The sequence below is a fragment of the Lontra canadensis genome, unplaced genomic scaffold (genome assembly GCF_010015895.1).
Source record: "Lontra canadensis isolate GAN:19392208 unplaced genomic scaffold, GSC_riverotter_1.0 scaffold8, whole genome shotgun sequence".
In the NCBI taxonomy this organism is placed as follows: Eukaryota; Metazoa; Chordata; class Mammalia; order Carnivora; family Mustelidae; genus Lontra; species Lontra canadensis.
This window is the reverse complement of record NW_022631002.1, coordinates 29,375,466-29,388,433: the sequence shown is the minus strand read 5'-3', so window position 1 is coordinate 29,388,433 and position 12,968 is coordinate 29,375,466. Positions and strand designations below refer to the sequence as shown.

General features: G+C 37.0%; 1 protein-coding gene and 2 long non-coding RNA genes across 6 annotated transcripts in view; 1 reads left to right on the top strand and 2 right to left on the bottom strand.

The window, feature by feature from the left end:
• LOC116865875 overlaps window positions 1-8,505 on the bottom strand; it is a 33,653-nt gene extending 25,148 nt beyond the window's left edge. For both annotated transcript variants that reach the window (XR_004382276.1, XR_004382277.1), the window contains exons 1-2: window positions 7,847-8,505; window positions 2,670-2,780 (exon numbers count right to left, since the gene is read on the bottom strand). This is a non-coding gene — a long non-coding RNA (uncharacterized LOC116865875). The remainder of the gene's footprint in view (window positions 1-2,669; window positions 2,781-7,846) is intronic.
• A 3,204-nt stretch (window positions 8,506-11,709) lies between these two features.
• On the top strand, window positions 11,710-12,176 carry LOC116865874. Its single transcript, XR_004382275.1, has 2 exons — window positions 11,710-11,801; window positions 12,019-12,176. It is a non-coding gene; the product is annotated as an uncharacterized LOC116865874 (long non-coding RNA).
• The window catches only part of RPGRIP1L (RPGRIP1 like), a 92,712-nt gene continuing 91,764 nt past the window's right edge, over window positions 12,021-12,968 (bottom strand). For all 3 annotated transcript variants that reach the window (XM_032854454.1, XM_032854455.1, XM_032854456.1), the window contains one exon: window positions 12,021-12,500. In XM_032854454.1, coding sequence (XP_032710345.1) covers window positions 12,355-12,500 — 146 coding nt within the window. In that variant the 3' untranslated portion in view covers window positions 12,021-12,354. The remainder of the gene's footprint in view (window positions 12,501-12,968) is intronic.

Below are 12,968 nucleotides of genomic sequence, written 5' to 3'. Positions count from 1 at the left end.
TAGTGCATTTATGGTTTCATTTCTTTACATGTAAATATTTATAGAATTTATCTTGCTTTAAGGAATGAGTAGGGATCCAATTAATTTTTTTAGGTGCATTTTTAGTGATTCTGACTCCATTGTCAAGTAGTCTACTTCCCTCCGCTAACTTGGTATGCCACCTTTGAGGTGTCAAATTCTTCTAGGTGTTGTCTGTTTTTCTAGAACTTGTGAGTCATATAGCATTCCTGGAATAAGCACCTCTTGATCATGACTTGTTATATTTGTAATTTGGTATTCTAGTCTATTTGCTAAGATTTTACTCAGGATTTTTGCGTGTGTGTGTAGTGTTTATTTGGTCTACAGATCAATGATATATCCAGTTCCTTAAAAGATTTCAGAAGTTTTTCTTCTTTTTATATCTCTGGAACACTGTGAAGCCATTAAAATTATTCAGTCTTTGAAGGTTATTAGAGATCCCTTGTAAAACCTTCTGAGCCTGGTGCTTTTTGGAATTAGCACTTTATTTTTTAAAAAAAATTTTAAAGATTTTATTTATTTATTTATTCATTTATTTATTTGACAGACGGAGATCACACACAGGTAGGCAGAGAGGCAGGCAGAGAGAGAGGAGGAAGCAGGCTCCCTGCTGATCAGAGAGCCTGATGCAGGGCTTGATTCCACGACCCGGGGATCATGACCTGAGCCAAAGGCAGAGGCTTAACCCACTGAGCCACCCAGGCGCCCCTGGAATTAGCACTTTAAAAAAAGATTTATTTATCTATTTGAGAGAGAGGGAGAGAGAACACGAGTGGGAGGAGCAGAGGGAGAAAGAGAGAGAATCCCAAGCACACCACACACAGAGCATGGAGCCCAAGGTGGGGCTTGATCCCACAGTGGGTTTTTATCCCACGTCTCTGAGATCACGACCTGAGCTGAAACCAAGAGTCTGACGCTTAACCAACTGTGCCACCCAGGTGCCCCTGGAATTAGCACTTTTAATATTTTATTTCTTCTGTGGAAATTGATATTTTAATCTTTCTTTCTTTACCAGGGTCAATTTTGATAAGCTATATTTTTCAGAAAATTATCCATTTCATTTAGGTTTTCAGTGTGTTTTCAAAGAATTACACAATTAAGACTCATGATATTTTAAAATAACCTTTGATTCAGTAGTTGATCTCCCATTGTCTTATTTCATTTGTACTTTGCTTTCTCTCTTTTACAATGATTAGGTCCATTTTGTTGATTCTTTCACAGAAGTATATTATTTGTTAATTCTACTATTTGGCTTTTAACTCAATTCCTTAGGCTTTTATTTTTATTATTTCCTTCTCTCTACTTTTATTAGATTTACTTTTTGTTTCTTCTTTAACTCTTAAGATAGATATTTAATTCACTTATTGTTATGCTTTCATTTTCATTCTTTTAATCTATGCATTTTCTTTGCTTTGCCTGTATCTCAAAAATTCTGATATATAGGGTTTTCATATCATTTTTCTAAGAAACTCTTCAATTTTAATTTATATTTCTCCATTGACTAACGAATTGTTTAATAACATTTTATTTCCAGATGGAAAAGAACTTGTGCCTTTTGATTTTATTTTTCCATTTTATTACATTGTGATAAGACAATGTTGTTGGTTTACATTATTTTTATTTGAAAGAATTTACTGAAGTTTGGTCAATTTTCATGAATGTTCCACATGTATTTGAAAAGAAGAAATATTCTCTTTCCTAAGGGTGAAGAGCTCAATATGTATTCATAACAACTATCTTGGGATTATGTTGTTTTGGTTATATATACATATGTGTGTGTATATTTACATAATTTCTTTTCTTTTCCAATTTGCCCCTGTGTTGAACTGAGAGTATATCTATGGTCTTTTCTAATTAATGTATTTTCATGTATTTCTCTCCTTATCTCCTGTATTTATGCTTTACGAAGGTTACTGCTGTGTTATTTGAGGCACTTGTGGATGCATTTATATCTTCACTGTGAAGTATGGCCTTCAGTATTATAAAAGTGTCTTTTTGTCTCATTAAGCTCTTTTCCCTCCACGAATTTCATCTTGTCAGATGTCAAGTTCATAATCCTTGCTTTCTTTACACACATTTGTCTGGTAAAGTTTTGCCCATCCTTTCAACTTTATTGCACTTTGTTTTGGAAGTATCTCTTACACTGGGGAGTTGGACTTTGCCTTGCAAGACAGTCTGAAAGCAGTTTTCTTTTCCTAAGTTTGTTAAAGCCATTCATGTTTATTGTTACAACTTAAACACTTGGTCTTAATGCTGTGTGATTATTTAATGTTGTATTTACTCTGCATTTTTACCATGTGCTTTCCATTCTCTGGTCTGTTTTCTTTGCTTTTTAATAAAAGAAATGTTGGTGATTAAAATGATTTGTGCTTTTGTTTTAGTAGTTATCTTTCCACTAATATATTTACATAATGCCCATGTTCTCTTTATTTAGGCTTCTTTTTTTGGTTTGTCTGCATGAAATGATGTCTTTGGTCCTTATCTATAAACTATCTGAAATCAATGAATTTATTCTACTTTTCCATTTTTCCCCTTTTCCTATAATTAAGAAATTATATTATCAGAGCACATAACACCTACATACTACTCTTCCACCTTTTCTCCATCTCTGTCTGTTCTAAGATCTGCAGTTAAATATAATCAGTGCTTACCACAGTCCTTCTAACAGTTTTTTCATTCACTTCTTAATTGGATGAAGGTGGTCTTTGAGTAGATTTCTCATGAAGAGCTCCCCAAATTCTTGCTTGTCTGCATTTCTTCCTCTATAAACAAGCACATGAAAAGATGATCAACATCATTAGGGAAACACAAATCAAAACCATAATGAGATACCGCTTCACACTCACAAGAATGGCTGTTAAAATGGAACAAGGAAAACAACACATGTTGCAGGGAAGTGAGGAAATTGGAACCATTGAACATCACTAGTACGAATGTAAGATCGTTCAGTTCTTATAGAAAACAATTTGGTAGATCCTCAAGAAGTTAAACATAGAATTATCCAAAGACCCACTTCTAGATATACACCCAAAAGAGTTGAAACAGGTATTCAGACAAATCCTTGTATCAAAAGATTCATAGCAGCACTACTCAAAGTAGTCCAAAGGTAGAAAACAACCCAAACGTTCATCAGTGGGTGAGTGGATAAACAAATTTTGGTTATCCATTCAATGGAGTATTATTCAGCCATAAATGGGAATGAAGCACTGGATGCTACAGTGTGGATGAATCTGGGGAAACAGTATGCTATATGAAAGAAGGCAGACACAGGTCACATATTGTATGATTCCATTTATATGACATACACAAATAGGCAAATCCTTTGGAACAGAAAGGAGATGGGTGGTTGCCAAGGGCTGGGGAGAGGAGTGACAGGGTGTAAATGCTGTATGTATACTGGATTTTCTTTTGGACTGATGAAGTGTTTTAGAACTAGATAGAGCAATATTGTGAATGTACTAAATGCCACTCAATTGTTCCCTTTAAAATAGTTTCATATTATGTGAATTTTACCATAGTAAAAATTGTTTTTCAATAGCCTTCATATTTGAAAGAATGTCTGAGTTGGATAAAAAAAATTCCTTGGTTGACACTTTGAGTTCTTGGTAAAACTATTTGACCACTGCTGAGTTTCCTAAGTTGCTCTTGAGAAATCTAATGCCAACCTGACTTCATTTTCTTTATAAAAGCTTTGTTCCTTTGGCCAAGAGGACCAGAAGATTATTTTTCTCTTGATTTTGGCTTGAATGTCAAGTTGGTTTTTTAAAGATGTATTTCAGAGTTGACTGCTTCGAAGGAATTTTCCTCCATGGTGGGTCATTTCAATATGTAGATTCATGTCTTCTTTTATTTCAGGAGCTCTTTCTTGAATTGCAGTATTGTAAGTTTGTCCTATTTCACTGTTTTCTCTTCAGGATCTCTAACTATACATATATTCGCCTATTATATCTATCATTTTCTCACAGGTTCTTTTTGCCTCTTTCATTTCATATTCTTGGGTCCTTTCATTCTAACCATTATGTTCTATTGTTGGCTTTCACTCATATTTATTTTCTCTTAAGTACCTTATAATTTAGCCATCTCAAGGTTAATTTTTCTTTTCTTTCCTAATGTCAGTTCCCATTAGTTCCAGTTTGTCAGTTTCTATTTTGAGTTTTTAAATTCTTGATCCATGTTTTCTCCCCCCATCTGTAAATGCTTGTTTAATTACAAGTAGTTTATGTTGGAATCTAGTATTATATTTTCTTTTGCATCAGGGCTGGTTTTCTTGATTCCTTCTGGGGTTTTTCATCTGAAGTTTTTCTTCAACTTTAAAAAGATGGAAGTATAATGTAAGTTCAGGAATGTAGGTAGCTGATAACCTCATATTTCACTTTCCCCCTGCACTTGCCTTAATCCACCATTGTTAAGCATCTGTCACATGCCAGGGGTTACTGCTTCACTTTCCATAAATAATGTCGTCCTTCTTGCCATCTGATTAGTGAGTGACCAAGTTTCAGAGTCCCATCCGAATGTTCTGCTTTCTAGGGTCACTCCTAGTACATACTCTCATCCCAGGATCCTCAAGAGCAGGGCCTGAAGCAAGGACTTGCATGTGGGAACCTTATTTGGGAAATGATCCCTGACAGAAGAAGGATAGACTAGGAGATATAAAGTGGAAAAGCCAGTGCAAAGTTGTATTATCAAGTTGATCACCTCTATGAGAGATGGGGCTTGATCCTGCTGAAATCCTACAGAATGCACCTCTGGACTGTTCACTGGAGGGATGGACAGGAGGAGTATTTATGCATTAATTCCTGTCTCCCATTGGTCGAGTCCCCTGAGGTGTTGACTTCCTTGTTTGTAAATAAAAGCTGAAGGAGGAGGATGTAAGGTAGGGCCCAAGAAGGGTTTCACACTATTTCCTAAAGGCTTCCACTATTTCATTTAAGTCAGCTCTCAGTCTTAGTGTTGTCTTTTGTCTTTGACTGCTTTTAAGACTTTTTTTTTTTTTTTTGTCTTTCATTTTCAGCAGATTTTCTAGAATGTGGCTTAAGTGGTTTTCTTTGTGCTTACTCAGCCTGGGCATACAGAATGAGGTTGTTCTTGTAATTGTGCCTTATATGCATTCTAAAAAAGTCTTAATCATCATCTTTTGGAATACTGATTCTAATGCCTTTCTTCCTCTCCTGGGTCTTCAGTTATGAAGTATAACTGTGTAGTATAACTTTCCACACAATCCCCCGTCTTTTAATACAACCCCCTTTTTTTGTTACTTTTCATGCCTCAGAATGGATACATTTTTCAAAATGTTTATTTTTAGCAAGGGGTAGAGAGAGAGAGAGAGAGAGAGGGAGGGAGAGCACACAAGAATTTAGAGGGGAGGGACAAAGGCAGAGGAAGAGAGAGATCTCAAGCTGACTTCATACTGAGTGGGGAACCCAACGGACTTGATCTGACAACCTAGAGATCATGACCAGAGCTGAAATCAAGAGTCAGACACTTAGTCAACTGAGCAACTCAGGTGCCCCAGAATGGGTATTTAAAAAAAAAAAAATTTTTTTATAGTCTAGTAAGCCACTTTTCAATTATGTCTGATTTGCTGTTAGATCCACCTGGTGAATTCTTTATTTCATTTATTGTAATTATAGTCTACATTCATTTATAATTTTTACAGTTGTTGTCTTTCAATAATGTCCAATTCTATGTCAAATTTGTCAAGATTGTCTTTAACTCTATTAACATTTTAAAAAAGATTTTATTTATTTGAGAGGGAGTGAGCACAAGTTGGGGGAGGGACAGAGTGAGAGGGAGAATCAGAGTCACCATTGAGCAAAGAGTCCCATGTGAGGCTTGATCCCAGGACTCTGGGATCAGGACCTGAGCCAAAGGCAGACACTTAACGCAGAGCCACCCAGATGCCCCTAACTCATGAACATATTAAACATTGTTTAGAGGTTCACAGATGATGACTTCATTTTCTGAATTACTTGTAGGAGTTTCACTTGTCTGTTGTCTTAGTCTTCAGTCACATGGTCTTGTCTTCTCTTGTACCTAGTTATTTTTTAATGTGTATCAAACATTGTGCATAAAAAATGCAGGGATAATTTGAGCCTGAAGGATTTACTGGGGGTTTAAAAATCTCGTCTTTGGTGGACTCTAAATTTTGTTCTTCAAAGCCCAATGAGTCTGTTGAAAACTCTGTTCCACTTCACACCCATGCTTTTAAATTGGCAGATGCCTCTAGAAGCAAATCAGCTTTAATGTCTGGCTTAACCTCTGGGCTTCCCTTTGTTCCCAGATCTTGCTCCTGTGATTCCTTATAGACCAGGTCACTGGTGGCATTTTGATGTTTTCAAATGCTTCATATATAATGTGTGTGTGTATAAAGTCAGATTTTCTAGTTATTCTCAACAGGTATGCTGGTCCAAACTATCTAACTCATCATTACTAGGGTAGAACTCTATCCTGCCAAAAAGTTTCCTTATTTTCTTATGTAATATGGATACGGGATAGTTAAAGTAAAACTTACTTGTTTTCAATTCTCCTAGACAGGCCAGGAAGGATAATCATATAGGTGGGGAAGAGGTTTGGGTAGCCTGCAGGTTTTCTCAGCTCAAGAGTATCCTCTTCTGTTGCTGCAGTGAATTTGCTTTAACAAATGGCCTCCTTTTAATGAGAATGATACCACTGAATGATATGATCTTGTTCCACTGGGGCCCATAGTTTCAGCTGGTTCTTTCTTTCACTACCATGTCTCCCAAGGATACCTCCCCCTTTCAAAGTGTGTCATTCTCTTCCAGGTGTCTTCCCAACGATACCACTTCTGGTTCTATGCACTTTCCAAGCCCATTTCATTTCTCAAGTAGCCAATAACTCTGACCCACCAGACCTCAGAACTGTTCTCAGCATTTCCCTACTGAACATGGCCTTTGTCCTACTAAGGGAACTTGAGTTCATGTTATCTGTGTTCTACTGCCACTAGAATCCTTTTACACTCTCTTATGTCTAACCCTTGCCTTACTCCCCCTCAGGTGTGGGCTTCTGGGCTGATGTTCATTTCTCCCATTTAGTGTAAAATGAAGTTTGTAGAATTTTCTTTCTCCTAGTTATATAGCAGGAGTGGGTAATTTCTTTTTCTGTTAGAACCCAGAACAGTAACACATATTTTTAACTTTTAGACAGTGTTATTTTTTTAGTTATCTCTTTGCTATTTTCTAATTGTACTGCATTTTGCTTAGAGAAACAGTTTACAAGATTTCAATTCTTTGGAAATTGAGACTTCCTTTGTGGCTGAATACATGGTTGTTTTTTTTCTTTTTTTTAAATGTTCCATGTGTGTTCTATATTTGCTTGAGTTTAGTAAATATATTAAGCACATCTTCTAGACTTAAATTTTTTTGATCACAATTACAATCTAGTAAAACTGATGTGGCCATAATATTTTGTCCATAGTTCTATCAACTTGTTGCGTCACGTACTTCAAGGCTATACTGTTATGTGTACATATGTTCAAGTTCATTAGATCTTTGACCTGTTGTTCCTTTTACTGGTATAAATCGTCCTTCTTTGTCCTTTGTTTTCCACCTTGCATTCTATTTTGCCTGTTACCTTGCTTCAATGTCAACAGAAGATATCTATCTCATTTTATAGGATGTTTTGGCTTTCTTGGCTCCCGCATCTTGGGGGTATGTGTAGTCTGTTTTCTTCTTCAAATTATCCAATTTCTCCTACTGTTAATGATAGCATGTGTAACTCGGACAAAACACATTAATGCCAAATAAAGTTTGCTTTTAATGACACATTTCCTTAAAAAAAAAAAAAAAGTCCTTATGCTTCAGCTCCTTACCAGTGATTCCTGAGAGCTTTCTGAGTTCCAGTCTCTGTTGCTTCACTACAAAAAGCAAAGACACAAAAATTAGCTTGCTGTTCACTCAGTTTCATAATGGCTAAAAGTGCTCCTGTCATATTAAATTAAGAAAAGTCTTCACACAAAGGCACATTTTGGGAATGTCATTGGAGCTCTCACCAATGCTGGTATCTAAAGAAGTGGTTGTAGCACAAAATAAGAGAAAGGAAAAAAATGTGCCTTGATTGACATAAAAATTAGTAGGGGGACAGACAGATGGGAGAATATAGGTATAAACAGAACAGATGACAGAAAGAGGAAGATCAAGATGGCGAATTTGACTTACAAAGAAAACCAGTGGTGTTCAGTTAAGAGGGGTGATGTTGTTACAGGGATGAGAAAGGTCAATCTCAACAGAGAGTGAGAAGGGGCAAAAGGTAGAAGAGAAGCCTTCTGGTGTCCACCACAGAAAAGAGGCCACAATCTGAGAGAACCAGATTTTTACTTCAGAAAAACTGAAGGAGAAACATGGTTTAAAGATATAAGTCTGTTATGTGGAAAATGAGAGGGTAAGAACAGAAGGTGTAACAATACCAGGAACATGGGCTCAGTTTTCCAGGTTAGACTGTCAGGTTCAGTCCACTGGTGGCTCTTCGAAATGGAACAAAAACAAACAAACAAAACAAAACAAAACAAAAACAAAAACAAAAACAATCTATCTTGCAAGATAAAAGAAATTAGGATGAGAGATATTTCTAATTCTGTATTTTCAGTTTTTAAAATACTTGTTTCTGTAGCTTTGATTTTTTTAGCTTTCTGGTTGACCTAGAGGTTGTTTTTGTTCTGAACAAAGGGGATGTAAAGCTGTTTGTTTCCATTCATGGATCTAATTAGGCATGTTGTCCAATCTATAATAAATCATGGGCTTAGATTTTCTTTGTCAAGGTAGTCAGAGGCCTTCAGGCATGAGTGACTTATTGAAATGTACTCTCATAGTTGGGGATAAATTATCATCCTGATATTGTCAATCACTCGATAATTTGATATCCCTAGAGCTCTCCCTTGGTTATTCTGTACTACCCAAAGATGGCATTTTATTTTCATATTTGGTCACAGGCATGATTCACATTTTGCTATCGAGTGAATAAGGAAATAATTCCAAATTTAGCAATGGTGGCAGCTTGACTAAAAACCGTTATTTTCCATATCCACAAAAATGTTAATCAGATTCTTGTTAGAACATGTGTAAGAAGTGGTTTTCATTGTCACAGCTCTTGATGTCAGATTACTAAAATAATTTATGTTTTGTTGTGGGAACGTGGATGCACGCAGAACCCCCCCAAGTCACATGACCACCTCTGAGCCCACACTTCTTCATAACACATAAAAAGTATTTGTGTTTTGTGGTAACGAATGAACGGCAGGAACAGCAGAATTTCAATGTGGCTGTTCTTTATTTGATTAAATATATTCTCTATTTATTCTTAAAAAAACTAATTTAACTTAAATGGCAATAAACCATGATAATTTAGAAAACATGTTGAAATTGAGAGTGAAGAGAAATGTTCTCTATGTAAACCGCACTGTAAACCATAAAACTTATTTTTGTCAACTGCTTCTCATGACAGTGGCTGGGAATTTGACATTTCTACTACAGTAGGCAAAAAACCATGTAAAATACACTCTCCCACACACCACATCACATCTCTATTTATATTTCCAAACTAAAAGCATTACAGACCCCAAAAGTGCTGAGTGTACTGTGTACATTTACACCAAGAGCTGTAAGTCCATAAAAATCTTGCCTTAAACTGGTGTATTAGTGTGCTAAGGCCACCGTTGGTGCCCTCTCTCCTGCTCGCCATGCTTAATGGTTCAGGCTTGGCGCACCAAGAGAAACCATTGCTCTGTAATCCAAAAAGGTAGTGAGTTTTTTCAATGAACTCTGGTCAACATAAGACAACATAAAAAACTCTTCTCGAACAGATTATGAAACCCACTTGAAGCATCCACATGATGGCATTCAATACCATTTACCCCACTTCAAAATATGGCAGCAGCTGTCTGATTACTTAAGAAGATGAGCTTTGTAAGAATTTACATAGTTGGAAGGTGCATTATTTTAAAACGAGGAAAGGAATCTTTAATAATCTCTACAGCAAACATGAATGTGACAGAAACATGGCTAGTTCTCTAATCATATCTGAGGTATACATTCCACCCAGCTGACGAGGTCTCAGAAGTTCCCTAATAAAGACTCCCCCTCTCTACTTAAAGATCATAAGAAGTCAGTGCAATCCGGTTCTTTTCCCTGCAGAAAGGGTATTTAGTTTGGGATGTAACGTTTTAAAACAATAATACAAACCTCCTGGGAGAATACCACAATAAATGTCTCAAAAACCACTCAGTTAACCCCAGGGTATAATTCGGCTGTTTTAAATTACTGCAGGGAATATTATGGTCCTTAATGACACCGTAACTGCATGAAGCCAAAGAAAGCTAGAAAGCGAGGCCAAAAAGATGAGCTCAGAGCCAGCTGAAGTGACAACAAACATGTGGCTGTTTACTAGGATTGGAGAGGTTTAGTCTGCAGATGTTTGTGGTCTCTAGAAGGTTCCAGAGGAATGAGTTATTATGAAGACTTGCAGAGTTTGATGAGAGCAAGATTCTTCTTGGAGATGGCGGGCCCCAGACAGGGAGGCCCAATGGTAGAGAGAGAATTTATAGATTTCTGTGGTCAGATCGTACTCTACTGGTCCCACAATGTACATCAACAAATTAATATTGTACGGATGTCATTTCAAAGCCTCCTAAAGACGAGAGTCATTATTGAAGCCATTAGAGCACAGATGGTTCAAACTATATGCAGATATTCATACTTGCATTTTTGCATTATAGCTGCTTTTTTTTTTCTGTTGAACTGTAATGAATTGTCTCATAATCTATTCCATCTTCTTGCCATTAGCAGGCTTTGAATGTTCACAAATAGGAGCAAAGAACTCATTTTCCAGAGCTTTAATCACACAAAGAGGGAATGCCTAATTCTCTAAATGAAATGGTCTGTGATCACTGAAGCAGAGATTTAATATATCACGGCAAATTAGGTAGATTTTAATAAATTACTTATCTCCCTGAATACTTTACATATGCTTAAGAAGGAACATAGCCTGTTTGCAAACAGTGAAAACCCACAGCCTATAAAAATCCTTTGAAGAAAATGACAAATAAAAAAGTAAATTAAAAAATGAAATGCATTATATCCTAGACCTCCAGAGACAATTCCTTTGCAGCATTGATTCACAGCTCCATTAAAAATATCAATTAAATCCTTCAGTGAGATTGGGTAAAAGCTAGAAAATTAACTTTCTGAGCTGCTTTTCGAGGATCTGGTTATCCAGATACACCCCACCATTGTACAAGCTTGATGTAAATTTAAAAAATGATAAAAAAAAGATATTCCTTTCAGGTCTAACTAAGCATATCAGAATTTGAGCCATACTTTTAATAATTTCTTTCTGTATCATAAGCTAAGTTTTCAAAACATGAATTTCATGTATATACATACATGTACCTGTCTATCCCCTCTTTATACACACACATCCCTGGATCCCATATCACCACTACAGATCCATAAAAATCATACAAATAGGAAGAAGTGTGATTTTTAAGAAAGAAAACCAAAAACTTGCAGTAATTTAATAAGTTGGTGCCAAGTCTCATTCTTTATATTTAATTGATAGAAACTGCATGCATCAAAGAAGATGCATACTGAGCTTTAATGTGCATAAAATGGATATTAGCATTTTAAAGAGGAAGATTAACACATTAATCCAAGTAATTTTCATATATTGCTTCTAATAAAATCTTCACAGTATAAAACTCTTAATGAGGCTAATCATAGGCATTCCATTTAGTGGGACGATTAGGGATAACATAAAAGTATTTCTTTTCATAGGTTTTCTTTTTTTTTTTTAAGATTTTATTTATTCATTTGACAGACAGAGATCACAAGTAGGCAGAGAGAGGCAGGCAGAGAGAGAGAGAGGAGGAAGCAGGCTCCCCACAGAGCAGAGAGCCCGATGTGGGGCTCGATCCCAGGACACTGGGATCATGACCTGAGCCGAAGGCAGAGGCTTTAACCCACTGAGCCACCCAGGCGCCCCTTTTCATAGATTTTCTAAGATTTATCCTTTTTGCTTATTAAAAAATAAAAATGGGACTAGCATGTCAGTTCTTCATACGAAAGTGTTGAAAATGCAAATAGGCTTTCTCATGCTATCATGTAGGTATAAATTATTGAGGAGGTACTGCCCATGGTGGAGAACTGAAGTCCTGAGGGGTGGCAGTCATGGGAAGGAGGGAATAGAAAAATAAACAGATGGAAAAGTATACAAAACTTGACCACTACAAACCCAGGGCTCCCCCTCCCTGCGTCCCATGAATTATAGATTATATACACCGGAGTAATTACAGAAATCTCCTCTCCGAGCTTTCATGTGAGCGTTTACTCAGGAGCAGGACATGCCTCTGGAACAACTTCTTTCAGCCTCCAAGTCATCTCTGTGTTGCTCGTAGACGGACCGGAGGGCATGGAGTGCTTCGACGGTTACCCTGAGCTTGCCGATAGGTCCACCACCTCCCCGTGCATCGAAGACTGGGGAGAAAAATGGCCGAAAAGTGTTACTGTCATTCAACAGATTTTTCTATAGATAGACTACCTGAAATGGGAATTGCAAACACGAAGACGGCTCTTTAAAAGTCCAAAGTTCACTGGCATCTCAGAAATCTGTAAATTAGGGGCACCTGGGTGACTCAGTGGGTTAAGCCTCTGCCTTTGGCTCAGGTCATGGTCTCAGGGTCCTGGGCTTGAGCCCCGCATCGGGCTCTCTGCTCAGTGGGAGCCTGCTTCCCCCCACTCTCTTCCTTCTCTCTGCCTACTTGTGATCTCTGTCAAATAAATAAATAAAATCTTAAAAAAAAAAAAAGAAATCTGTAAATTAAAGCCTGTCCTGCATGTAGGAAGATACACATTTCAGGTCTATCACGTGTGCACATACTTATTGCCTGTGGAGTTAAGACTCCTGCTCGCTCCTGAAGCTGACCTCGTGGCAAGGCTGTAGGA